Source organism: Hippichthys cyanospilos, chromosome 9 (assembly GCF_059441005.1).
Source record: "Hippichthys cyanospilos isolate Australia breed blue-spotted pipefish chromosome 9, RoL_Hcya_1.0, whole genome shotgun sequence".
Classification (NCBI taxonomy): domain Eukaryota; kingdom Metazoa; phylum Chordata; class Actinopteri; order Syngnathiformes; family Syngnathidae; genus Hippichthys; species Hippichthys cyanospilos.
Window position 1 is genome coordinate 5,476,511 of NC_142377.1, and position 25,292 is coordinate 5,501,802.

General features: G+C 40.0%; 2 protein-coding genes across 3 annotated transcripts in view; one reads left to right on the forward strand and one right to left on the reverse strand.

The window, feature by feature from the left end:
- Nucleotides 1-14,276, reverse strand: part of csrp1b (cysteine and glycine-rich protein 1b) — a 34,245-nt gene extending 19,969 nt beyond the window's left edge. Inside the window, exons 1-2 of one of the 2 annotated variants that reach the window (XM_088423875.1) lie at nt 14,114-14,276; nt 13,671-13,743 (exon numbers count right to left, since the gene is read on the reverse strand). Coding sequence is in view for 1 of the 2 variants with exons in the window: in XM_088423874.1 (XP_088280000.1) it covers nt 14,114-14,160 (47 nt within the window). In the remaining variant the exon portion in view is untranslated. The remainder of the gene's footprint in view (nt 1-13,670; nt 13,744-14,113) is intronic. The other variant, XM_088423874.1, reaches the window with a different exon arrangement.
- The window catches only part of LOC148418616 (neuron navigator 1-like), a 46,500-nt gene continuing 28,798 nt past the window's right edge, over nt 7,591-25,292 (forward strand). Inside the window, exons 1-3 of the mRNA XM_088423881.1 lie at nt 7,591-8,397; nt 14,540-14,642; nt 16,425-16,769. Of these exons, the coding sequence (XP_088280007.1) occupies nt 7,689-8,397; nt 14,540-14,642; nt 16,425-16,769 (1,157 nt within the window). The 5' untranslated portion in view covers nt 7,591-7,688. The remainder of the gene's footprint in view (nt 8,398-14,539; nt 14,643-16,424; nt 16,770-25,292) is intronic.

Genomic DNA, 25,292 nt, shown 5'->3' on the forward strand with positions numbered 1-25,292 from the left:
ACCTGAGCGACTGTTCCTCTGACTCCATGGAGGTCTGCTGTGATGATCTTGGTGAGTCCACATACGTCCATTATCTATAGTGATTAATGCTTATATTCAATAGAGTTGCAAGCGAGCCCACACACTCACACACACGCGCGCGCACACACACACACATGCTTGCACACAGTCCTCAAACTAAATTCAATTCAAACCTATACTCTAAAAGCAAGCCTTGACCCTCAAAAAGATGTCTGAAATTGTGTGGTCCACCAAATGGTCCCCACAAGTTCAAGAGGTACCCACAAAGACAGCAAAACCCAGGATTTGGTCTCCAACACATAGCAAAAACCAAGGGACACACACACACACACACACACACACACACCTATGGCCACCTGAATTTGTCTCCCTCTGGTGGTGTTTTATTACCTTGTATCACGTGCAGATACAGTACTTTTTTTTCCCCAGCAAAGTTCAATGAGGCTGTTAGGCGTCTTTCCAGCAGAATGAGTGCATCACGCACGGGCTGCTTGTTGTCACAAGAGAACAACTGATAATAAAAGGTTCATGCTTCTGTGAATGTCCCACACCTGCTAAGTGCATCAAGCGTTACACATCTCTGCTTCCTTGGAGTCTTGACTTGCACGCAGGAAAAACATATAGAGGGCTTTCCGCACCTGTCAACACGAGCATGGATTCTGGTCTCTGGAGTGCTGCTTGAGTCCATTTTCCTTCCGTGTAAAATGTGAGAAATATAATCAGAGTTTTGCTACAAAGGTGTTGTGTTATTGGATGACTGTTTCTTATTGACACGTATGAAATCAGATCGCGGGGCCAGCAGCCTCGGCAGGGACGCCCAGACTTCCCTCTCCCAGGCGACTTCGTCGAGCTCCTCCGGGAGGATGCCCAGGCATTCTCAGGCCAGCTGAGAAACAAAGCGTGAAGTAGCGAGGGAACACTATTTATCCATCCACTTTTTTAAGTGACTTTTTCTCACAAGGGTCGCGAGCTTGCTGGTGTCTATCCCAGCTATCTTTAGGCAGTAGGCAGGGTCCACTGTGAACTGGTTGGCATCCAATTGCAGGGCAATTTGGAATGTTCAATATTAATACAGTGGGCCCCCGTCTTATGTGATTAATCCGTTCGGTGGTTGGGGTCGTAAGGCGAATTTGCCGTCTGTGGGCATTCCATCAATAAATTAAATAGCTAATCCGTTTTGAACCCCAGGTAAAAACATCAAAATTGTACATACATATTAAAAATTGGTACCAAAATAGTATAGTAAGTGCTACATCTATATATCATACATGTATACAATCAGAAAACATCATAAATAAAAAATATAGAAAGGATTTAATCACCTTTGAGTACCACTTGTTATGCCCATACTCCCTAGTAAGGGTTATCTCCATCTTCTTACTTCTGTCTTTAACATCGCTAGCAATCTTGGGACCAATGGCTAACCCTTTCAACTTTGAATTAAGCAGTAAAATGCACTATAAATACGGTTTTGTAACCACTCACAATCGAACAAAGCTTTACCGTTCTGCCATTTTGAAACAAGTGAGGCCGACCAATAGCAAACCACCATTTCCGTGACGAGACGCCGACAAATATGTCTTTGTGTGTTAAGCACATGTGAAGAAATTGACAATAAACTTGACTTTGACTTTGACTTTGACAAATAGCAGCCCAGAAATGTAGTGATGCGTTGCAGGGACGGCAACTGAAAATAAGTGTAATTACCTAAAAGCGCCTGCAGGTGGAGACGAAACAACACAAATACAGCCATGCCCCTAGGGTCATGAGTTGTTTTTGGGCACAAAACCGGGAAAATATCATAAAGAGGGGATGTAAAAACTCAGTATTCCAGGTCGCAACATAAAATAACGTAAGTCAGGGACGTTGTAACCCGGGGGTCCACTGTAATGCGAAATGTAGGAGAAAACTAGAGTATCCGGAGAAAACCCACGCATGCAAAAGGAGAACATGCAAACTACACATAGGACAGCACCCAGCCTTAATCGAAACCATGCTCTCCGCATATGAGGCAGATGTGCTAACCATTCTTTCATTGTGCCACCTAATTCTAGGACTCATAATTTGAATAACTGCCAAGACATTTACAGCAAATTAGCCTCAATTAGAACCAGGTGTTTTAGACAGATGGACAACACTTTTAAGTTGTGATGCGTTCTTGTCTGGCGTCAAAGTTTATGACCATTTTGAGGATTCCACTTCACGCAGCTGCATTTCTGTTTCCATGCCCAACAAACATGATAAAATATGCCCCATTTTGAAAGGTTTGCAGCATCAAAAAACACCACAAAAGACTGTTGTCAGACAGATTAAGTACCAGAAACTCAGATCAGTTTTTCCACAGCCATCACTATATGTTGTACGGTATGTTGTCATTGTGAAGTGGATACGCTTTTGCATTTTAAAGTGAAAGCAGGCAGTAGGTTAATGTTGTAAAAGTCTGTTCTGGAGACACAGAAATAAAACATGACTGCGGTTTATGAAGTGATGTCATAGGACGACCCGGAACTTATAAAAAAAACAAATACGAAACAAAAAAACATCTTAATTATCATAATGATTGAGATGTTCCCCAGGGAAATGCTAGACCAGAGACTAAGTGTGTCTATGAGGAGGCTGGACAGGCGCAGACTTGAGTGCTTTGATGAGCGGATCAGCTTTCACGTCATTTTAGTGTCTGGCTTCTCTTTTTTTTCTTCTTTTTCAATGGGGAAACAGACCGTGCAGGCTTGTTATTTGATTCCCAAATATAGAGCAGCAGCATGTGTCACCAGGCTTCATTAACAATAGAACAACAGCTGGCTGTAATGAATTAAAGTAATATTTGTACTGCAAAATTAAACTTATGCTTGATTCAAATTGGTTCATTTCAATGAGCATTTTTGAGGAAAAAATTTGTTTGGTTATATAATATGTGGTTTTCCAGTGTCTACAAATCCACATTACTAGTTACACTGCTAAACTAATGTTGTTTTTGAGAAAAAAAAATGACGAAGACAAAGCTGTGTTTGATGGTGTATCTAAACTAAGCTGTCTATACGACCATGTAATGTATGTCTATACCAGTGCTTCTCAAATAGTGGGGCGAGACCCCCCTTGGGGGGGCGCGGATGACTCCAGGGAAAAGGCTATGCAATAAAATAAGAATTTTTATCTTTTTTTTTTCTTAGTTTTAGGCACTTTGATACACTTGGTTATTTTTGTCTGTTTTAAACAAAGCTGTAACCTGTATAAATGCAGTCAAAATAATTGTTACAAATATATAAAGGTAAATATAATAAAAACAGTTGTTGAAAGTTGATTTATATTGCTTTCTGCTTTTGTTAATGTTAAAAAGTATACAGGTTTAGGTATACTTATATGATTTTTATAGATATTAATCTTATTTCTAGGCAGTATGTCGAGTGGGGTGGGAGCATGAAAAGTTTTCTCTTTCCTGGGGGGGCTTGGCAAAAAAATAAATAATAAATAAATAATAATAATATGTATATATAAACAAATAAATAAATAAATAAATAAATATATAATATATATCACACACGCGCACACGCACACACACGCACACACACACAGAAAGTTGTCTGGGGCTTTTTGGCCCGACTACGCAAGGCCAAAATGGTAAAAAAACACCCCATCCAGATCTGATCCAGACTCTGCATTTGCCGGAAATGTAGATGGAAAATACCTCTGTCAAATCGGATTGTCATTTATTTTGCCTATGAAGGATTTTATTCCATTTAGGATCCTAAGATCTTGGCTGCTTACACATGTTAAAGCCTTGGCAGCGGTCTCTAGTGTGTGAGTACTCATGTTTACACATATTTTGTCTTTGTAGACGTAATTACCCTCCACTCATAAACGCACGTTTTCAACATGGCTCTCCCTCAAGCGGCCCTCTGATCCTGAAATCCCAATTTCGTCATTCTAGCATCATCCTTGCAGCTGAGCGGTCCTAGAATATGACGCATTGCACTAGGGGAAGGCCAGCTGCGGAAGAGTCCGTCCACACAAAACATGATGGTGCACTGGGATGGTCGCTTGGAGAGGGAATCAAAGACAGATGTGAAGGAAAGCACATGCCACAGAACAGGACACTGTTTTCTATTGAAGGAACTTAAGAGTTCTCTTTTATCAATCTTCAGCATAGTATCTCCTTCTTCAGCCGCTTTCTTTCAATCACTCTTCACCTCACTCATTACTGCAACTTCAGTGACTTTGAGGCTTATCAACGGTGGCGGTAGGCATCAATATTGCCTGAGAAAGAGGCTAAGAACTTGATGCTTATTGCTGGTTTTTCTTTACCAAAGGCAATCCTTGCGTTGAAAAATTTTATGACACAAATCAAGCATAGCAGTTCTTCCTTCTTTGTTATGGCGGGAGCTCATATCCCCATCTCGAAACAAACAACATTGTTGGCTTGCAGAAAATTTAGAGTGGCAGAAATTAGCCAGCCAAGGATTCATTTACGTTCTTGGTTTCTCTCCTTCAAAACAAACACGCTATTGAGTAAACGGTGGGTGCGGGCCCATGACCTCTACTCAGCACAAGGCAGGAGGACTTGAACATGTTCCCAGAACCTAATTGCCTGAACAAATGCGAAAGTCCGTGTCCCTCCCTAGCTTAACACATTTGAAGAAAAGCACTGATGTGTTTTAGCGGCCTGTTGTGACAGACAGTTTTGGACTTTGCAGTGTATTCAAAATGAACGGGCAAGAAGGGTCCTTTGTGCTTCTCATCAAGAAAATGTTGTCAACTGAGTCAGGAGCCCAACTGACCAATTCCATTGTTAGATTTAAAGGACAAGAAATACTACAAGAGGCTACAATAATAGTTTGGAGAATACATTGCACAGGTCAGAGTTCAGCAAAGCAGGGAGATAGGGGTTGGGAGAATATATATATTAACACATTGACTTGTGTTAATACAAAAATCTATGAAACACACTTTAACATATCTTGAGGCCTAACAACTTTTTTTTCAAAATGGACAGCCCCGAAGCATACAGCCAGGCAGATGGCGCGACTTTGTCTTTGTGATCTGTTGAATTTGGTTCCAAAGTTAGCATTTGCCTGCCACAGGAAGTAAATAGAATCGAACTAATAGAGTCAATGTTCTTCACTGTTTAAAAGAAATACTCTCCAACTTCGACAGCCCTCATATCTATAGTAGCAATGTTGGTAAGAGCCACGTGCTATACAACTTTATTTTGCATATTTTTGAAAGTAGATGTGCATATACTCCATTGCACTTTTGGAAGGGACACTGGATGCCAGGACTATGTATGTGTTTTAGGCTGTGGTTTGTGTGTGTGTAATGAGGTCTTGTGTAGATGTCATAAAATACGGGTTGGTTCCCATGATGCACTTCTTCTTGTGAGTCCCGCTTTGTGTTTTGTGTCTTGTGGAATATTATATCTTAAATGTGTAGTTTTTTTAAAGGGGGATTAGTTTTAAGTGTCACGAGAGAAACTGGATGCTGAACTGTGTGTGTAGGCGTATGTGTGTGTGCGTGCGTGTGTGTGTGTAATTATATGTTTCTTAAGCATACTTTTATGTGTGGTTATGGGCGTGCTAACTTGCTTACATTGGCACATGTCACTTGCTGAGGCTCTTAAAGTGGACTTTATAAAATCTTTTTTTTTTTTTTAACATGCCGGGAAAGGAAAGACAAAACATCTTGACGAAAGATTTGGGCAGATTTTAACAAGGCATCACAATTCCAGTGATGAGTGTTTTCTGTGATGTTAAAGTGTTCTAACGCAACCCAACTGGTATCGTAAATAAAAGCCTAGAAAAGGGATCTGGATTTGGAACAAGGATAGATGCAGTTGCTCCAGTTGTTGCATTGACTGAAGCCTCAACAGTTGTTGCTGGGTGCATTGGCATGTGTAACTGAATGAGTGGCTCTACAGTCAGTATGGTCATTTTCAATCAATTTAGTAATTTAACTAATGCTAGATTCCTGACATTTTCTGACAATTTCTGTTTTTTTTATGCATTGAAATGCATCATAATCTTAGACCTTGGTGGCAACTAAATGGATTCAGGCCCAACAATTGCAGTATGCTGCCTCGGAACAGGTTGCTCAACAACATTCAGAAGGAAATGCGGTGAAGTTACATGTGGCGTTAGCGCTTTTAATGTTGCTCTGTTCACATTATTCAACAACGTTTTGCGTGTGTTACAATTGCCTTGTGAAAATATTCCAATTAAAGCCTTTTTTCCACTTTACACCTGTGGGCTAACAGCTACAATAACCTCACTGCCATTAAACGCATCCGTTGGCACAAAAAACTGAAAAATTATTTTTCGCCACCCTACTCTTGATACCGTACCCATTTTCAACTTCTTTAAATTGAAAGTGAAACTACGCATGATGAAAAACAATTGGGCATGTGTGTTGTTGCAGTGGTTAAAGTGTATAATTAACAGACCAACACAGTACACCACCATTTGCAACGCTCCTCCCCAAAAGCAAGATATCAGGCGCTTTACCAAGACCGACCGTCCAAATTGTACAAAAAGCACAACAAAGAACCGAGAGGAAAGAGTAAAAATAAGCTTCGGCTCACTGTCACTGAAACGTTCAGCCTAACCAGTTGCACCTCTATTCTATGTATTGAGTCCATGGCTTGGCCAAACTCTGTGTTGACCACACCCAAAAAGATTTGTGATTGTAATACTGGACAAGATTCTTCTGACAATCAGGGCCCAATTAACTGATCAGAAGACAGGGAAAACACTCATTAATCTCATTTATTATGTGAACCCTTCTCATAAAGATGCATTTGTCAAACAGGATATTTCAGCTAGTCAGAAAAACGTCTCTAGTTGTATATCCTGAAGCCCAATTACATAGTACCTGTTGCCACTGAAAAGCCATAATTAACAACTCGAGCACCATTGCAGTTGAATCAGTACAGTGAAGTGAAGAACCGTTACTGCTACTTTTTCATGGATAGAATATATTTCAGTATGACTGCATGAGTTTGATTCTGGAAAAAAAAATTCTGTAAATCCAAAAAATCAACTATTGACACATTTCTAAAATGCAGATCTTGGTAAATATCAATCGGCTACTGGCTCAGCTCGCAAATGATGAGTGCAGCAAACAAACAGTGGAGGTGAAGCTAGAGGTGGGGGCGATTGGCAGAACAAAGGCATTAGCGGAACCGGTAGAAAAATGCGCTGTTACATCAGACTGGTGCTTTTTTTGGGGGGTTTTCACAGTGAGAAAGGCGAGAATGTGCAAATGCAGGGAAAAGCGATGGAGGAGAAGGGAGGGAAGTAGGAGGTAAGAGAGGGAGGAGGAAGAAGAAGAGGAGGGGAGCGTCGCTGCGTCTGCTGCCGCTGTCATTCTGCTGCTGCGCACTCCCGCAGCAGGAGGGGTGTGTTTGGAGGGAGGCGCGTGGTGAAGGGGTGAAAAAAAGAAGGGGGGTGGAAAAGCAGGACGTTAGGGAAGGGAACGCCTGGGCAGCACTGCAACAGCTGCAGCGTGCGGAAAGAGAAGGAGCAAAGGAGGGAAGAAGGTTTGCACGATTGCTGCAAGAGGAAGCCTTTTTTTTTTTTTTCGCAGGATTTCTTTGTGCTGGAAGCAGGCTGCAACGCGCAACCTCATTTTTCTCCCTTGCCGGCTGATGCTCATCTCTCCGCTCCCATGCAGGAGTCATGCTTGGGAGTAGTGTGAAAGGCAGGGAACAAGATTTCAAGATGGATAGCTCCAAAGCATACAGTCAAGCAGATGGTAAAGGACTTGGCTTCGGGGCCAAAAGGCCCAAATCAGCGGTGCCTCAGAGTACCCAGCGAGGTGAACTCAAGGTTTACCGGGCAGGTAGCTCTGAGGGCAGGCTGCCGGTGGCCTCCAGCCTCCGCAAGCAGAGGTCCATGACCAACCTGGCTGTGCTTACTGATGCTGAGAAGAAGTTACACCTTTACGAGCCAAAGTGGTGCGATGACATGGACAAGCCCGGGGTGGGCGCTTTGAGGAAGACGGGAAAGCCGACAGGCAAGGTGCAAGGTGGTGGAGCCCCACTCTCTCGCAATCTGTCCAAGTCGGAACACTCTCTTTTCCAAGGAAAACCCAAGCCTTTTGCTCCTCTGGCAGCTCCTTCTGTTTCCAGCAAGCAAAGCCGGATCCCCCGTGCTCCGTACGCAGAAGTGAAACCCCTCAGCAAGGCCCCGGAGGATGGAAGGTCGGATGATGAGATCCTCTCCAGCAAGGCCAAAGCAGCCGCCAAGAAGCCGGGAGCTGGAGGGGATTCTGGCTCCAAGGGCGAGGGAGAAGAAGGAGGGGACAAACCCTTCCTGAAGGTGGACCCCGAGCTCGTGGTCACTGTGCTGGGTGACCTGGAGCAGCTGCTCTTCAGCCAGATGTTGGGTGAGTGGAGCAGGGCGAATTTCAATAGATAATTAGCATCTGGTAGTGTTTCACATAGCTGACAGCTTGGATTGATCTGATCAGAGTAACCTGATGATGAATGGATGGGTTTTTGGTAGTGTAGTGGTTCACCTAGCTGGCCTTTGTACAACTTTGATCACAAGAGTTGTGTGTGATTGACAAGCGGCCTGTCCAAGATATATTTGCCTAGTCAGTAGTTATCTCACTACCTCACTCACTTTACTGAGCCGTACAAAATGGCTGGATGGATGAATAGTACTTTGACCATTTATTGTGAAGTGGTTCAAGCTGAAGTGTGCAGCTGGGCTTGATCCGATCTTTGCAGTTAACTACAATTTGTTCAGGGTGGAGTTGTCCACAGTCAACTTGGATGGTCAACAGCTCAGCGACAACACTTAAAAATAAGCGGTATATAGAAAATGAATGGATGGAGGGTGCTTTGGCTATTTGTAGCTGAGTGGTTCACATGACTGAATTTTGTGCAGCTGGACTCAATCTCATCTCTGTGGTTCTACACATGACTAGTGGCAGGTCATAGCTGCCCTAAGTCCGCTAGGATAGGTTCCAGCTTGAGTGGTCCGAAAAATGAAGAGGTGCTTTTTGCCAAAGATTTGTAGTGCTTAACATAGATGCTGAGGGTTGACACAATTTCCCAGGATGTTTTTTGCCTTCGACCCCAAGGCAGCTGGGATATTGTCACATATTGTAAACTGGATGGATGTGAGCATGAGGGTACTTTATAGCATCACCCCACTTGTACGAGCCTTAACGTATATTGAATGGGCACACACCCCTCCACGCAGACACCTGCTCACACACTACAGCCTAACAAAAATTGCTCCCATCTCCAAATAGACACACATTTCCTCTTAAAGTGTAATGTTTTCCAGCTAGGGGATTGGATTGGATTGGATTGGATTGGATGAGGTTTGTGGTCATGTGCTGTGCTGCATTGCTCTTCCTTTCCCTCAGAGAATGACTGTAATTGTGTGAAATGTGCTTGTTTCCTGATCACAATATAATTGCAAAAGCTAAACAAAAAAAGCACCCGAGGGCTCAGTGGTGATGATTACCATCAGCCTTATTCCTCATGTCAAAACCTCCTGTTTGCTGCTCCCCAAAGCAGAAAAATATGTACAGACCTGTGTGCCATATTGAATACATTTTCAAGGCAGGCGCACATTTAGCCTCCTCCCGATTCCATTCATGTGTTAGGGCGCTGACAGATGGTTTGCACCCTGTGTGCAAATGGCAATGGCAGAGAGAAGATGGTGTCTTCTCTTTGTGCAGATCGATGTCGCTTCTATCAACCGAGCCGGCGATTGATCAATGATTCTGATGTTCTTTTGTTCTATGGCAGGCCTTTAAAGCTCAATTTCGATTGACAGTCAGAAGTATTTGTGTCACAATGTGCTTGTGGTTGTGCAAATTATACTGCATCGCAATGAGAGCTGTTTCTAATATTCCACTGACCTTATTTCGCAACATTAATAGGGGCACGCTACTGAAACTCAATTTGATGCAGTGCAGTTTCACATCACTGCAGACTACGATCCTATTGTTATCTTTGTGACAGTAAAAATATCCTGTTGGATCTTGTATAGGGTTTCCAGGAGGCAATTTATGGCCAACATGGTACTGTAAATAAAATAATTAGTTGTGGTATCAATGAGCACATGTTCCTGCTTGCATTGTAATGAATACATTTGTGCTGATTAAACATATTATACATGCTTCGTTAGCCCATGGGGATGCCTATCAGACATGTTGCTTGCTTATGAAGACGTATTTATCAGAGGTACAGTGCCTTGCAAAAGAATTCACCTCCTTGGATTTTTTTAAACCTTTTTTTCTTAGAGTCAACCTCTAATTTAAATGTGTTTATACTGTTTAATATAATATTTATTTTTGGGGCCTGCACAAAATATCCCATTATGAAATGAAATACAAAATTGTAGTTTATTTTTCATAGATAAAAAAAGAAAAGTCAGACTGTGTGAATTTATCCTATTTTTTATGAAGATTTCACTACTCCATATAGGGTCAAATCAGTCAAATTTCCCACCACTGCTCACGACATAATATTTGGACTTCATGCCTCGTGTGAACAAATGGAATCGCTGGAATGAGAATTAAGTGCCAGTTCATTTGTGTTCATGAATGTACAGTAAGTTTTGTTCGACTTAATTTGCGATCTGTACAGTTTGCATGGTTCAGGTTACACATAGGTTGTGGATTGCTTGGTGGAAAAAAAAAAGTGTGCCTAGGAAAGATAGTCATGTCAAGAATTGCAACAGCATAGCATGCAACATGCCACCAAAGTTCTGCTGAAGCTAACTTTAAAATTAATTGACTGAATTATACATGGACCTCAATTGCCTTATCAGGCTTTTAGTCTGAAGCTTTTACTTGAGAGAGCTGGGAGCATCTTGATCTGCTTGACTTCATCCAAATTGTGAATCATTGACCTTTGACGAGCAACTTTCGAATTTTGTGGAGTTTTTTTTTTTTTTGTGGGGGGGATGGTATCATTATTATTATTATTATTTATTTATTTATTTTTTATTTACTGCAGTGCTGCCCATCAAAGGTTCCGGACATTGCAGGTGGTACATTACATGGAAATATGTGTATTTTAGTTCCAAGATGATATTTAAATATTCTCTATCATTTCATAAACTCATCAATAAAATGTGTAAGTCTGTGCTATGTCTTGTAGAGTTTAATGTTTAATTTATATTGCATACACTGTATACTTTCAAGGTAACATAACTTTTATTTTCAAATTTTAAAAGATAATATCTGAAAATGAAAATTGAGGAGATTAATACAACCATTTTCAAAACTCAGGACTTTGGTTAATTGTTAAACAATTGTTTCATGAAACTAACATTACTGATATTAATAAACATTTCAAGGCCAATGAACTTTTCCTTGCTGACGCATGTCGTACTTACCATAAACCATCTCTGGTTCAGATTAGAGAGCATTCATTTTCTTTTCCGTAGACCAAACACTTATTAATTTGCCTGCATATACTGTACCTATTAATTTGCCTACGATTATGCTTTTCAATGTTGGACGTTCTCTGCTTTGATGTAGTTCAAGCCAAATGTTTGTGAAAAGCAGAGTCGATTACACAAGCGCTTTTGCGCGAGTCATGTCAATCTTAGATTAGTTTCTCCATTTGCATGAATTCTCTGTAAGAACGATTCTTATTAGAAGTGTAACTTATTCACGGCCACAAACACATTCATTGTTTAGAAGCAATCAAACAGTGAATGAGTTCATGCATAAAGATTAGCTGGTAACGTTCCTTGTACAATCTTAAGTCATGAGGAACTTCCTGTTGCTTGACGTTTTTGTTTTTTTTTCAATGATCACATGCCCGTCTAAATTCCAATAATGTCTGATGACTAAGAGGCGTGCTTTAACTTTGTCACCCAAAAAAAACAAAAACATTTAGGACTTTTTTTTTTTAATGATTGACCATTCACCACAAAGTCTTTTCCCTCCTTAAAACTATATTGATGCATGCGACAACACAGGATTTCATGACTTGCGTTTCCATTAACTTGCCTCAGTTTTTCTCTGTATGACAGCTCGATTAGCATATAATTAGCCTTTTGAGAACTACAAAATTGCCAGGTGACGGCTGCCCTTCAAATACCCTGACCAGTCAAGTTGTGCATCCAGAAGCAACATAAATACCAAAAATAACACTGGAGGAGGTGCAGCTTTAAAAAGCCAAGGGGTGAATATTTTTGTAAGTCACTCTGTTATGGTTCTGTCCAATCACTTTTTTTTTTTTAATAGAAGAAAAATCGAAAAAAAAAAATCGGTTGAGTGGTCCCGACTGACTCTCAGTTGTGCCTACAGGTTTCTTCATGCCTAACAATGAACGTTACAATACACAAAAAATTGTACAAGTAATGCAAAGATCAGCACTGAAACTTTCCAGGCATTGGTGACCAATTGCTACGAATGTGCCAAATTGCTTGCAGATTGCTTCAGTGACAAAAACTGGACCATTCACATTAGCATCTAGCTTCATTGTGCTACTGCTCAGTTATTTTGCTATGCACCATGATGTATTATAAAACAATCTGTCTTATATTTCCTTTTTAAATTGACTTTATTTATAGCTCAGTAGTTAGCAAATTCGGCCAATGTATTTGACATGACATCATGATTTATTTATTTATTTATTTTTTTTAATGTCTTCTGTCATGCCACCCAATGTCAAAAACGGAACACGATAGCACCATTTTACATTGTTCAATTCTTTGCAATTGATTATTGTATTTATTTATTTTTGGTTTATTTTAGTTTAATGCTCAATATAAAATGTGTTATATGAACAAATGGAAAAAGATCCAAATAAATTGCCATTAGTTCCAAGCAACTTAAATAAAAATGCTATCTTGTCATACACAGTGGACCCAAAAAATAGTTGTTTTCTTTTTTTTTTTTAGAAAAAAAATATTTATTTATTTTTAAATGTACTTTTTAAAATTATATTTACGGTTAACCACCGCTATTCACAAGGAATTGGGACCAGGCCGGCACATAGATCTGTGTTTTGTTTTCAAGATATATATCTTGATTTTACCTGTTCTGAGGAATTTGTATTTTAAAAATGTTTTAGATGTAGATTTATGTGACGTGATTAAGGAAGCAGTCAGATTAAAATAAATAAATAAATAAAAGTGACAGTGACACAGATTCTATATCATTAAGACGCCAGATTCACATCCGCATAAAATGGAGACATTTATATTGGTGCTGACGTGACATAAAAACTAGACACAGAGGCTGGCATAGTGGCTGGGGGTGTATGTTGACCTAACATTTCACTATAATGATAAGTGATCGGTCATGCACGAGTTCTGTAAATGTCGCAATACCCCCTGACTTATGGAGAGAGAACGGAAGACGTAATTTGAAATCAGCGGTGCTGCCTGTAAGCATGAAAGGGTTCACAGATTTGACTTGACGACATTTCAATACTGCTTTCTGCACAGTAGAACTATCTTTTTTTATTTTATTTTTTTAAAGATAGCACATTCTCTGTGGATGCCAAATTTCAACTATTATGTGTGAGTATACAGTAAGCCAGGGGATAGAGTAGAAATGTCAATCTTGGCTAGCGAGTTAGCTCAGGCTCATGAAGCTAGGTTGTGATCTGAATGTAGCCATGACATATGCCATCTATCACACAAGAACGTAATCACAAGACTGGTTTAACTTACTTCAGTGGCTTAAATGAACAACATTCCTTGGCTCGACACCTGCTCGTTCACCCAGATTGTGTGCTCTTTACATCTACAAGTGAATTACAAAAGAAAAGCCGTCTCTTCAGTTTTTTTTTTCAGTCCTCCTGTTAAGTGCTTCCTTGTGATGCAATAGAAGAGTTCCCTCAGCTCCCTCTTCATTTCTTCCAAATTGTTTTTTTTTTTTGGATTGCTCTTCTGTTGCATCATTCTTTCATCATGTCCAGTCTTCTATGCCAGTGTATTAAATGGCTGAATTTATTACTTTTACCGAGCAGTCATTATTGGATTATGACAACTAATTGTGTTCTCCTTGTGTGAACTGATGGTTTCTTTCACAACCAAAAGGAAAAAAAAAAATGTTGTTAGTTGTCAGTGTGTTACTATAGGGATTATTACATTTGGAGATTTCTGTGATTTACCTTAATTTGTTATTTGGCAATCGGTGCGAAGCCTGGTGATTATCCATCCATCCATCCTTTTCTAGAGATGCTTATCCTCACAACGGTCGCATGCTTGCTGGTCCCTATCGCAGCTGACTTCGCTCAGTAGACACCCAGAATTGGTTGCCAGTCAACGGGAGGGCTCACAGAGACGTACAACCATTCATGCACCCAATCACATCAAAGGACAGTTTAAATTGTTCAATATACCTGCACTGTGCCACCGAGTCGCCAACATTTGTTTATTGATCTGTAAACATTATCCCCATCAGTACACACAAGCATAGGTATTTACATGCGATATCCATGAGTACTTTTACAGAAGGTAAAATTCATTTACAGGATGGTCAAAAGAAAGTGAAAAATAAATGTGTGTGTGTTTTTTTTTTTTTAATCAAACCACAGATCCCGAGTCACAGAGGAAGCGAACGGTACAGAATGTCCTCGACCTCCGCCAGAATTTGGAGGACACCATGTCGAGTCTGCGGGGCACTCAGCTCAGTCACAGGTGAGAACAACTGCAAGGAAATTAACCATCACACAAGCTTATACTAATGTTCAATTAATACTTTACTTATTCATCAGTTTAAGCCATCTATCCATCCATCCATCTTCTATTGCAACTATCCATACTAGTGTCACTGGCTTGCTGGTGCCTATCCCAGCTATCTACAGACAGTAGGCAGGGGACACCCTGAATTGGTTGCCAGCCAATTGCAAGGCAGTCAGGGACAAACAACCATTCACGCACCCAATCACACCTTAAAATGTACCTACACCTACCATGCATGTTTTTGGAATGTGGGAATAAGCCGGTACGCCAAGAGAAAACCCACTGGGGTATGGGGAGAACATACGAACTCCTCACAGGAAGGCAGGAATGAGCTGGAATTGGACTCGGAACTCTAAACTGTGAGGCGGACGTTTTAACCACTCTTCCGTTAAGCCAGCCATAAAGAAATAAACTATAATATACTATAATATAGTGGAACATTTTTGTGGTATTGTAACATAAATATATCTCGATATGAAGCTTGGAGGCCTGCAAAAATCTTTGGTGATAAGTAGCAGTTCTCTCAAGTGGTCCTGCACATGTGTGTGCATTGCACTTACGTTGAGGGTAAGGCATTTGGGGAGCACAAAAAAAAATACATTGCAATTGGGCCCATCACCATGTTTTTATGCCACTGAAACAATCACAGATCAACAACAATGCAACTCTACCTTCCGATCATTGTGCCTGACAGTGTTTCAGATCGTTGTAGTCGAACGGACTCTGGCTGCTGCTTGAAAGTGGCTCTGGATCTTAATGCAGGCCAATTATTCATCACATGGGCAGAGAAATTTGGTGCATCACATTCTCTATGCAGGTCTTCACATACACTTACTGTATTTCCTTGAGTAAAATCTTAACATTAACATTAACTCATCAAATGAAAAGTAGTTCTTTCCAAGACTGTTACAAAAACGTCCTTCATAACCTCCCTTTAAAAAACAAACAAACAAACAAAAACAATCATTTTCCCGTGAAATAACACTGTTGAAGAAAACTCAAATCTGCCATCATTACAGGCACTTTTTCCTAATGTCTTCTCATTGAAAGGAAGTCTTACTTCTAGGTTTAGACTTCTCGTAAAAATAATGTCTCACTTCTAGGTTTAGTCCTGCCCATCAGCAATGTGCTCTAGCAGCATTTGCAAGACCCTGTGGAGGTAACTTGAGCAGGGTGTTTGGTTTGTTTGTTTGGAACGCTAAAGTAATATGATGTTTGGTTTTGATGTTCGGTCTTGTGTACTGTAAGTATACTACAAGCAGTTAAAAAGTACAATTTCCTTAATGCAGTATGTAATCTATAAAGCCTATTAGGTACTATGATGATGATGTAGAATGGATGTCTGCCTCTTTCCTAACTGGAGCAGGTCAAATGGCTTTCTCTGCTTATGAATTATCCAACAAGGACAGATAAAAATACTCCCATGGTCGCCGTCATTGTAATATTTATTGAGGTGACTCGGTGCCTATAGTTATGTAAGGAATAGCACCCACACACAAGATGTTCCAATTCTTTGACAGAGTTCCTTTTAACCCTTTAACCCATTTACAAAAAGAAAAGTTTACATACTGCAGGTTTTGCAAGACAGCAATAGATTGCCGCCATAGACACACAGTTAAGAAGGAACATCCGACATCAGACACTTGAAAATAAGTTTTAGAAACTATGCTTCACGTATCAAATGTGCAGAAATAGATATGCACTTAAGGCAATATCCTCTGCCATGCGTGCCCACAGCTGCGTGGACAGCAGCAACGTGGGCTACGACAGCGATGACACCAACGCCCGCAGTTTGTCCAGCCTGTCCAACCGCTCCTCACCGCTGTCGTGGCGCCACGGGCAAGCCAGCCCTCGGCTCCAGGCGGGCGAAGCTCCATCTACTGCGGCGGTTGGTTACCAGGGGACCCCGAGGAACTCCTCCCAGTACGTTGCCCAAACCATGCCGGCTCGCTGCTCGGGCAGGCTGAGCGGGACTTCGCGTATGGATCTTCTGGATGACGGAGACCTCAAGTCTGGTTACCTGAGCGACAGTGACCTTCTGGGGAAGAGCCTCCCGGATGATGACGACAACCTCACTAATGGGCAAGTAGCATGAATCTATAGGATGCCCGATTTCCATAGTAGCACGAATCTCTAGTATGTCCTGTTTCCATGGCAACGTGTCTCCTTGTTTCTAGTGGTGATTGAATTTGCTCTTTTGTTGTCAGTTAGCAGATTTCGATCGCACTATCTTTACCAAGGAGTTAGGAACTTTGCCCCATAAATCATGGGGGTTCGGAATGCGGGCCTGTCACGACTAGCAAGAAAATATGACTAATTGATGCCCCTGCTAAATTGTTTATCCAGGTAAATAGTTACAACTGAAGATATTCTACAAATTGTGATTCCAAAATATTCTATATCATTTCAAATTTGTCTTGCCAACTTTTCCCATCTAAGTAAATGGCGTAACCTTCCTGTTATCTTATGGATTACCGTTTGATCCATCCATCCATTTCTATCGCCGCTTATCTGACCTGTAAATGTTGAACGTTATTTTTCAGTCTAAGACTGCTGGGGAGCTTATGGCTAATCAACACTTTGATTAAAGATTGCAAATTTCTTGATAAATAAGCAAAACCTGGGTCAAAATTGAATTTCATTGCTGAGTGTGGGGTCACAGGGTCATAGGATTTGTTACTTTGTTCATACACAGAAAAAACAATATCTGAAATTGACTCAAGGATGTTATTACTGTTCCAGATACTGTAAATGAATGTAACATACAGGTCTACATTGAGTATTGCCTTGTTACCTTGTGAGTGGGTTTCCACACAAAATGCTCAGTTTTTGACATTTTTGGATAATTACACACACCTTTGGGCCATATTGATCCAGATACACTTTTCCTGAGAAATGAACATAAAACATGTTGCACATTTGGTGATTAAATTCATCCTGGGTCAAAGTTTGCCAGGGACATTATTGTTGCGCCTTGCAAACAAGGGCGGGATAAGACGAGATCAGTGATGTTCATAAAACACTTTACCGACGAGCTGGTGAGTGACTTTGCTTCACTTCACCCCTTTTTGTTTCTGACCAACCTACATAAGGATTTTGTTCTCCTTCCATGTTGTTTGATTCTTATGTTATCTGAGTTTTTCAATACGCGTTGCTGTATAATACAGTTGGTATTTATGTTTATTGGGATTGTAATGCTCATTTTGTTTCATTTATTCTTTCTTGTTTTCTCAAAGCAATCTGTAGACTTGTACATATTGGTAGGTGCTATAGAAGTTAAGTTATTATGATGAAAAGACTCTAAATTCTGTGAACAACCCAAGATGAACTAAGCTCCTTCTCGACCGAAGGCAAATCTCAATCTACCAAAGGAGTTATAACATTTCAAAATTATTCCCTTGACAACAACTAATACGTTCATATTAGCCAGGGCCTTGGTACCATCCATCGACTTGGTACGGGTGTGACAGAAAGGGCACAGTAAAACTCAAATAGGTGAATATAGGAATAGTGAACTGCAAAGTGCAAATGTGTTACCTTGAGTAAACATTTTGACTTTAGAATAAACTATTTTGTGAAATTTGTTCTGGGGTAGTTTATTGGGGCTAAAGAAACAATACTTTTAGCAGAGCTTCTATATGTCAATTCTTTTAACTTTTGCATCACTCATCCTCATTTGGGTCACATTTACACCAAAGGACAATTTAGAATCATGAATGAAACAAAGATTTAATTTTCTGGAATGTGAGACAAACCACGAGCGGAAAACACTGGAAGGCTGGGGAGGGGATTTGAATTTCAAACATCTACATTCTGAGGCAGATGTGCTAATCTGTATTTCCTGTTGCAGTTAAGTCTGTTTGAGAGCTGAGCAGAACTAAAAATGAACAAATACCAGTTATTACATAGGAACCCTCTTTTCAATACCATGTTTTTTATAAACTAAATTTGAACGATTCAACAATATTAAACAACCGTGATCTATTGGTAACATTGAACATTTCTGCACTGTTTAATATGGCTAGCCAGTAATTCTCATCAGCACTTATAAACCAAAACACTTCTTTGTCTCACAACAGTTTTTTTCCCCCGCCAACATGTCGACATGTTGAATAACCCACCAGGTTTCCTCCCAGTTGTGCAACACGATCAAAACAGATCTTTTGAGGTACGCAAGTCATTTTTGATCACGCTGAATGTCAACTACGAGTGACAGGAGAGGATTTAACAATGATGCAGAGCCCTGTTGACAGCAACATTCGGAGACAAGATGTGAAAGAAAACCAGGGCGTTCTTCTGGTGTGGTTTAGCAGCTTTTTATCATTGTCGGGCATGCAGACGGGATTTGAGTTCAGCCTCTCAAATGTTTGGAGGGAGAATTTACTGGAAAGTGCATTAAGGAAAAAGATGAAGACTGTTTTATATGCCTGGAAAGTGGAAAATGGAATATGCTTAAAGACGTCAATGCTAAATTATTTTATAAGAAATGTGATACCGCTGAAGATAGCCTTGTTTTAAAACTAGAACACGTGTTTTTGCCTGTCATGTGATTTTATTATGGCTTCACGTGCAAAGGCTGTGACAGAAGAGACTCAATAATGCCTTAAAGATCACCTGATGCCTTGGACAAGATGGTCAAGTGGCATTCTAGAAAATAATATAATGCCAAAAGTATTTTTCACACATAACCTCACAAATATTCAGAAGCACATGCTTCAGAGTCTTGCAGATTTTCCTCCAAGAATAGTGACTCGGTCATAGATGTTAAGGGTTGAACAATTACTGTAAATATTTTTGTTGTAGAGTATAGAGCTTTAGCTATTGAATATCACTAAATCTCTCAATTTTTTCGTCAGAATGTTGATCATGGTTTTCCAATGTAAAAGTTTGCATCTATTTTGATTCAACACAATGATAATCAGTCTGCTTACATACAAGACTAATTTTCCAGTTGAGATGCTGAAACTTTAAGAATTTGGCCAATTTTAGGTCTCTAAATGACTATTCAATTATCAAACACTATTAATGTCAATGTGGCAATTCATCAACTGTCTATTAATCTAGACAAGTATTATGTGAGTAAGTCAAGTCGAAGCTGATAAACGATGATGTAAAAAAAAAATGGCACCCATTTTTTTTTTTGCCATGGAGCTGTTCCACATAAAGACACATTCCAACAGAGCTGCATTGAAAAATACAACTCACCATTCGGGCTTTTTCACACTGCATTCACTCAGTGAGAAAGTATCTCACAGCTACACGAAATGACACCTCAGTTTCCATTGTGCTTATTTTTGTAGCAGCTTTCAGCAAGATAAAGTAGAAATTTTGCTGTTTAAGACCGCGACGGTGAATCTTACATTGTTGCAAACAAAACTCCTGCTCATTTTAGCAAAACAACCAATCACTCTGTCAACTCTTATATTGGAGGCACTTGTCTGACATCACAATGAGAATGCTATCAAAAGGAACGTTGTCCTATTGTTTTGCTCCATGCCACCCAGCAAAACTCTGATGTGGATTTAAGCTAAAAAAATTAATTATGTCAAATAATTGTGATGATTACCCATAAATAAAGGGGTGGAAGGGCTCATTTTTTGCCTGCAACTTTAACTTCAATATTGAAATATTTGTATGCTGTGTAAGGTTGCTGATCAGTGACTGTGACTACAAGACATGCAATCAAGGTGACCGCTAGATAGAAGCATCTGCTCCCCTGTTATTATGCCGTGGGGGAAGTTATTCTATGCCTATCTAGAATACAAGCATTTTGCGGAAATGACACTTTCGAGACCGATGCCAAGGTCGGAGTTAAGCAGACATTATTTAAAAAAAAAAAATACATTGCGTTTTCCCCGCAATGTGGCAAGAACGTACCAGTCTCAGCTGGTGAAAGGAAACACATAGTCAGGAAATAGTAGGCTCCAAAGACACACCAAGGCATGAAAATAGTGGTGGCTGTTTTTACTTTTCACCTCTTTAATTTGAAAGATTTTCTAGTCTGCAGCCAACTGGCTTTCTATTTATATTCTGTATTTCAAATCTGCTTTCCTACTTACACTTTGGAAATTCCAAGCTGCATTTGCATTCTTACTGTACATCCACACATACACACACGCAAAAACTCATTGAGAACCATCAGGCACCGACTCTTGAAAATAGATCAGGGTGCTCTGGCGTAACCATGACAACAAGCTTGAAATCGTCAGTAAAACCCTCACTCTTCCCCATTCTTGCATTTGTCACATGTGATTAGCCTAATAATCTCAATATAGTTATGTGTATCATCACTTTTGATCAGCTACACTGCGCAGGCATGTGTATATAGCTTGTGTACATACAGCAGCATAATCACTGAGACTGTTATTTCATGACACCTACCTCTTACAGTGTATCTCATCCAGCTATTTCAGCAAATTAGAAGCATTGATCTATACTGCACAGTAACCTGTACACCATTACCATACTGTTGCATCACATGTCGTATTATATGATTATTATTGTATAATCCCTGTGCATACAATATTGCATCACAAGTGGTTGCCAAATCCGATCAGAGAGCCTCAATCTAACCTGTTATTTATGTTTCCCTTCTACCAACACATCTTATTCAAATGATCAGCTAGGTAGAAGCCTGATAATGACCTTCATCAATTGAATCAGGTGGTATCATTAAAGGAAAACAGCATAAACGCTGGTTTGTAGCTCTCGATGACTTGAAATTAACCCTGTACCATAACGTAAACATACTAAACTGTATCACATCATACTTACAGGGTTGCTCAGTTCACCATAACTGATAGCATTGTGCAGCACAATATCTCTATACTGCATCTGTATCCATATAAATACTATATTAGATTGTATCATACAATACAATAAAATGACGTTATATCACAGCAAACCCCACCATACAATACATACAATAACCGTACTATAGTGTGTCTAGCCATATCGGACTACACCATTTCCAGCCTGCATCATATCAAGCAATATGATACAATTACCATCCATACCACATCATTACCATAAAAATAAAAGGTTGTATTGTCATAACAAACCATATAATACGTATTCCCATACTTTATTGAATTGTGCAATAACCTACGATTATCATTGTACAATATGAGCAATCTGTTTCGGTAAATTGAACAACAATCCTGCCTGAGCCAACATTAAGTTGTTAATGAGTTAGTATATATCTCTTTGGCTCATATGAACCATCATGAAGCTCTTCAACATGAGCATACAGTACAATAGTGAGGAAGGTGACATACGACATGTAGAGGTCTGGACAGCGTTTCCTTTGTGTACTATACATTATATACACTGCAGCACAGTGGCTACGATACAGTGAACAGAAAGCAGACTGGTGTGGTAAGCAGCACACACCAACCAAGGCCCTACATGTGCTGCCATGGCAACCATTCTCTACTGACCCACTGATGGGGCTGCCTTGTGTGTTACTGATAACTGCTGAATGGTGCATGTGTGTGTGTGTGTCTAGGTAGGCTCAGGGTAAATTGATAGTGACATTTATCCAATAGCAGTGATATCAAGCTGAATTTTCATGTGTGCTTTTTGCACTTACTAGTAAGACAGTCTAGTGCATAAATACTGTGACTAGGTGTACTAGAAAAACAACTGTCTTAATAGCAGTAAAATGAGTAGTTCACCAAAGGGGAAGACGAGTTTTTAACCATGTTCCAACGTTGATCTCTCATCCCAAAGGATTATTTTCCTTCATTGACGCATTTCTAAATTCCTTGCTTATTGTGCATTATCACACCGGCCCCATCTGTGCAAATGAAAACGGCTTGAAGCTCGCTAATGACGACAGGAGCAATTCGCAACTCCCCGCATTTCCTGTGCAAAAGAAAATACACACCTTATCCATGTCTATATATAAGAGCAAATGAGCCATTTTAATTCCTGGTTGGAAAAGTCAGTACCCTAAAACTCATATTTAATAAGAATCTAAATTGCCAATGCCAACGTAATTTATATGACTATATTATACTGTGGAAAGTATGTAAATGCCATGTTGGGGCCTTTTTAAGATGTTTTATTCATTAAAATTATTGTAAGGACGATTATATTATACAGTAGGTCAACTACATGTTACTTGTGAGGCAAAACTGCAGAAGTTGACAAGTGGACTCTACTAGAACTAATAAAAAATGTAGCACTACTAAGATAAGATAGATTTCCATAAGTACTACCATTGGATTTCAGTATTTTTCCTGTCTTTGGTTCTGGATGCTTAAAGCACTTCTTTAAGAAGCTTTCCTGGCAATGTCATCTCCATGGCGACGATGATAAGGTTTGCCTGGCGCTGAGTGCATGCGCTCAGTGCTTTGGCACGTATCGTATGACACCCCTAACGTCCTCGCTGGTGGAAAATAAACGCGTACCAGCGAAAGACATTCTGGACTTAATGAAGGGTTTTGCTGCAGTCATCTCATCCCGGATTTATGGTCCCTGCAGTCTGCACTCAATTTCCCTTTTCCTGGCTCGAGTCAAACCTTTTTTTAGAGCCTCTTGACTGTTAAAGCTTCACGTGATTTTGACCTCAATTGTGTTTCTGCTCTGATCACACGTGCGTGCTTGCCGGGATTTGGTGGCCATTTTGTTCAAGATCATACTTACCAGTTACCGCCACTAAGTTTTTTTGTTTGTTTGTTTGTTTGTAGTATTTTTTCCATCATGCCTGTCCTGTGTTCAAATCTCATCCCATTTGAAAACAGTTTTTAGGATTCCAGGCCAAAATGGTCATCATAGATTCTGATCAAACAATACGTAATCCAGACCTGATTGAAATAGTTAGTCAAATAAGGAAATTTCGATTAACACATTGAAACTCAAAACAGTCTGTGTTGTAATTTGTTATGCCCTTTGTAAGACATGTTGAAAAATTACTATTGGACTCATGTTACATATCCACATTCAGACTCATATACATCTGGGGGCAACGTGGCGTTCTCCCAGCCGAGGGTCAGCAAACAAAATGACTCAAGTAAAAGAAAAAAGAAAAAAACCACCCACGTTGCTCCGTCAGCCATTTGAATAATGAAGCATCACTGCGGCGCTTTCAGGGACAATAAATAAAAGTTGAGACGATGTGCTTGCTCATGAGTTGAGTTCAACCTATAATGTTTAATGCTGTGACTGCTTTTGCCAAGTCTTCTCATGCTGACTTGGCACCGCTGACGCATCACACTTAACATTGACCCGAACGGCCACATCTATCACGGTGGTGTAAAAATAGAACATGAAACATCATAATTCAAATGCACATTAGCCATTTTGTGGCCAAACATTGGGTGATGACAGAGGGGACTTTTTAGTCTGAAGTTGACAGAGAATTTATCATCTTTTCTTTCTACCACCGTCTTGCTATTTTAAAATCTCAAAACATACGTGCTGATGGACCTTAATTTTTTCTGTGTACCGGTACACTCTTAAGTGCAGAAATAAGAAGCCCAACTTCCCCGCAATTTGGTAAAAGATTTTTCTCAATTTCTCAATGGGGATTCTGTAGTGTTGGCACATTAATCTGCATCCACAGGATTAGTTTGCACATTCTGAAGTTCTTAGGCAAAAACTAAAATACATTAATTACGACATTAAACTGTTCCGCGGTTGTGGTCGTAAGGCGAATTCGTCGTATGACGGGCAATCCAAACCTATGTTGAATAGCTAATGCGTTTAGAACCCCAGGTAAAAACATCAAAATTGTACATACATATTAAAAATCGGGACCAAAATAGTCTAGTAAGTGCTATGTATATATAATATACATGTATACAATCAGAAAACATCATAAATAAAAAATATAGAAAGGATTTGTTTACCTTTGAGTGGCATTTGTTATGCCCATATTCCCTGAAAAGGGTTATCTCCAGCATTGTTTCCATATAAATCATCTTCTTACTTCTGTCTTTAACATCACTTGGGACCCATGGCTAACCCTTTCAACTTTGAATCAAGCAGTAAAATATTTTGTAACCACTCAAAATCAAACAAAGCTTGACCGTTCCACCATTATGAAACAAATGAGGCCAACCAATAGAAGACCACCATCTCCGTGAGAAGACGCCGACCAATAGCAGACCAGCATTGTAGTCACGCGTCACATGGAAGCAGTTAGACGGCAATAGTAAATAAGTGCAATTACCTAAAAACACCAGCAGATGGAGGCAAAACAACACAAATACAGCCAACCCCCTAGGGTCATGACAGTTGTTTTTGTCGCAAATCCGGCAAAATGTCATAAAGAGGGGGTGAAAAAACTCAGTATTCCAGGTCGCAACATGAAAATAACGTAAATCAGGGACGTTGTAACGCGGGGGGGGGGGGGGGGGGGGGGCACTGTACTGGCATGACCTTTTCTTGTATTTCTTTTATAAGATGGAGCTGGTGATGATAGCACTACGGAGGCAGACACAACACTCTTATCAAGACATCAATGAGACCCAGAGTAATCCCATCATATCTGCAAACTACAACCACTCAGCAACCATTATATTATGACATCTCTGAAAAATGTCAATCAGAACTGAGCTTTTTTTTTTTTTAACTTCTTTTAATCTGGACCTCATTAAA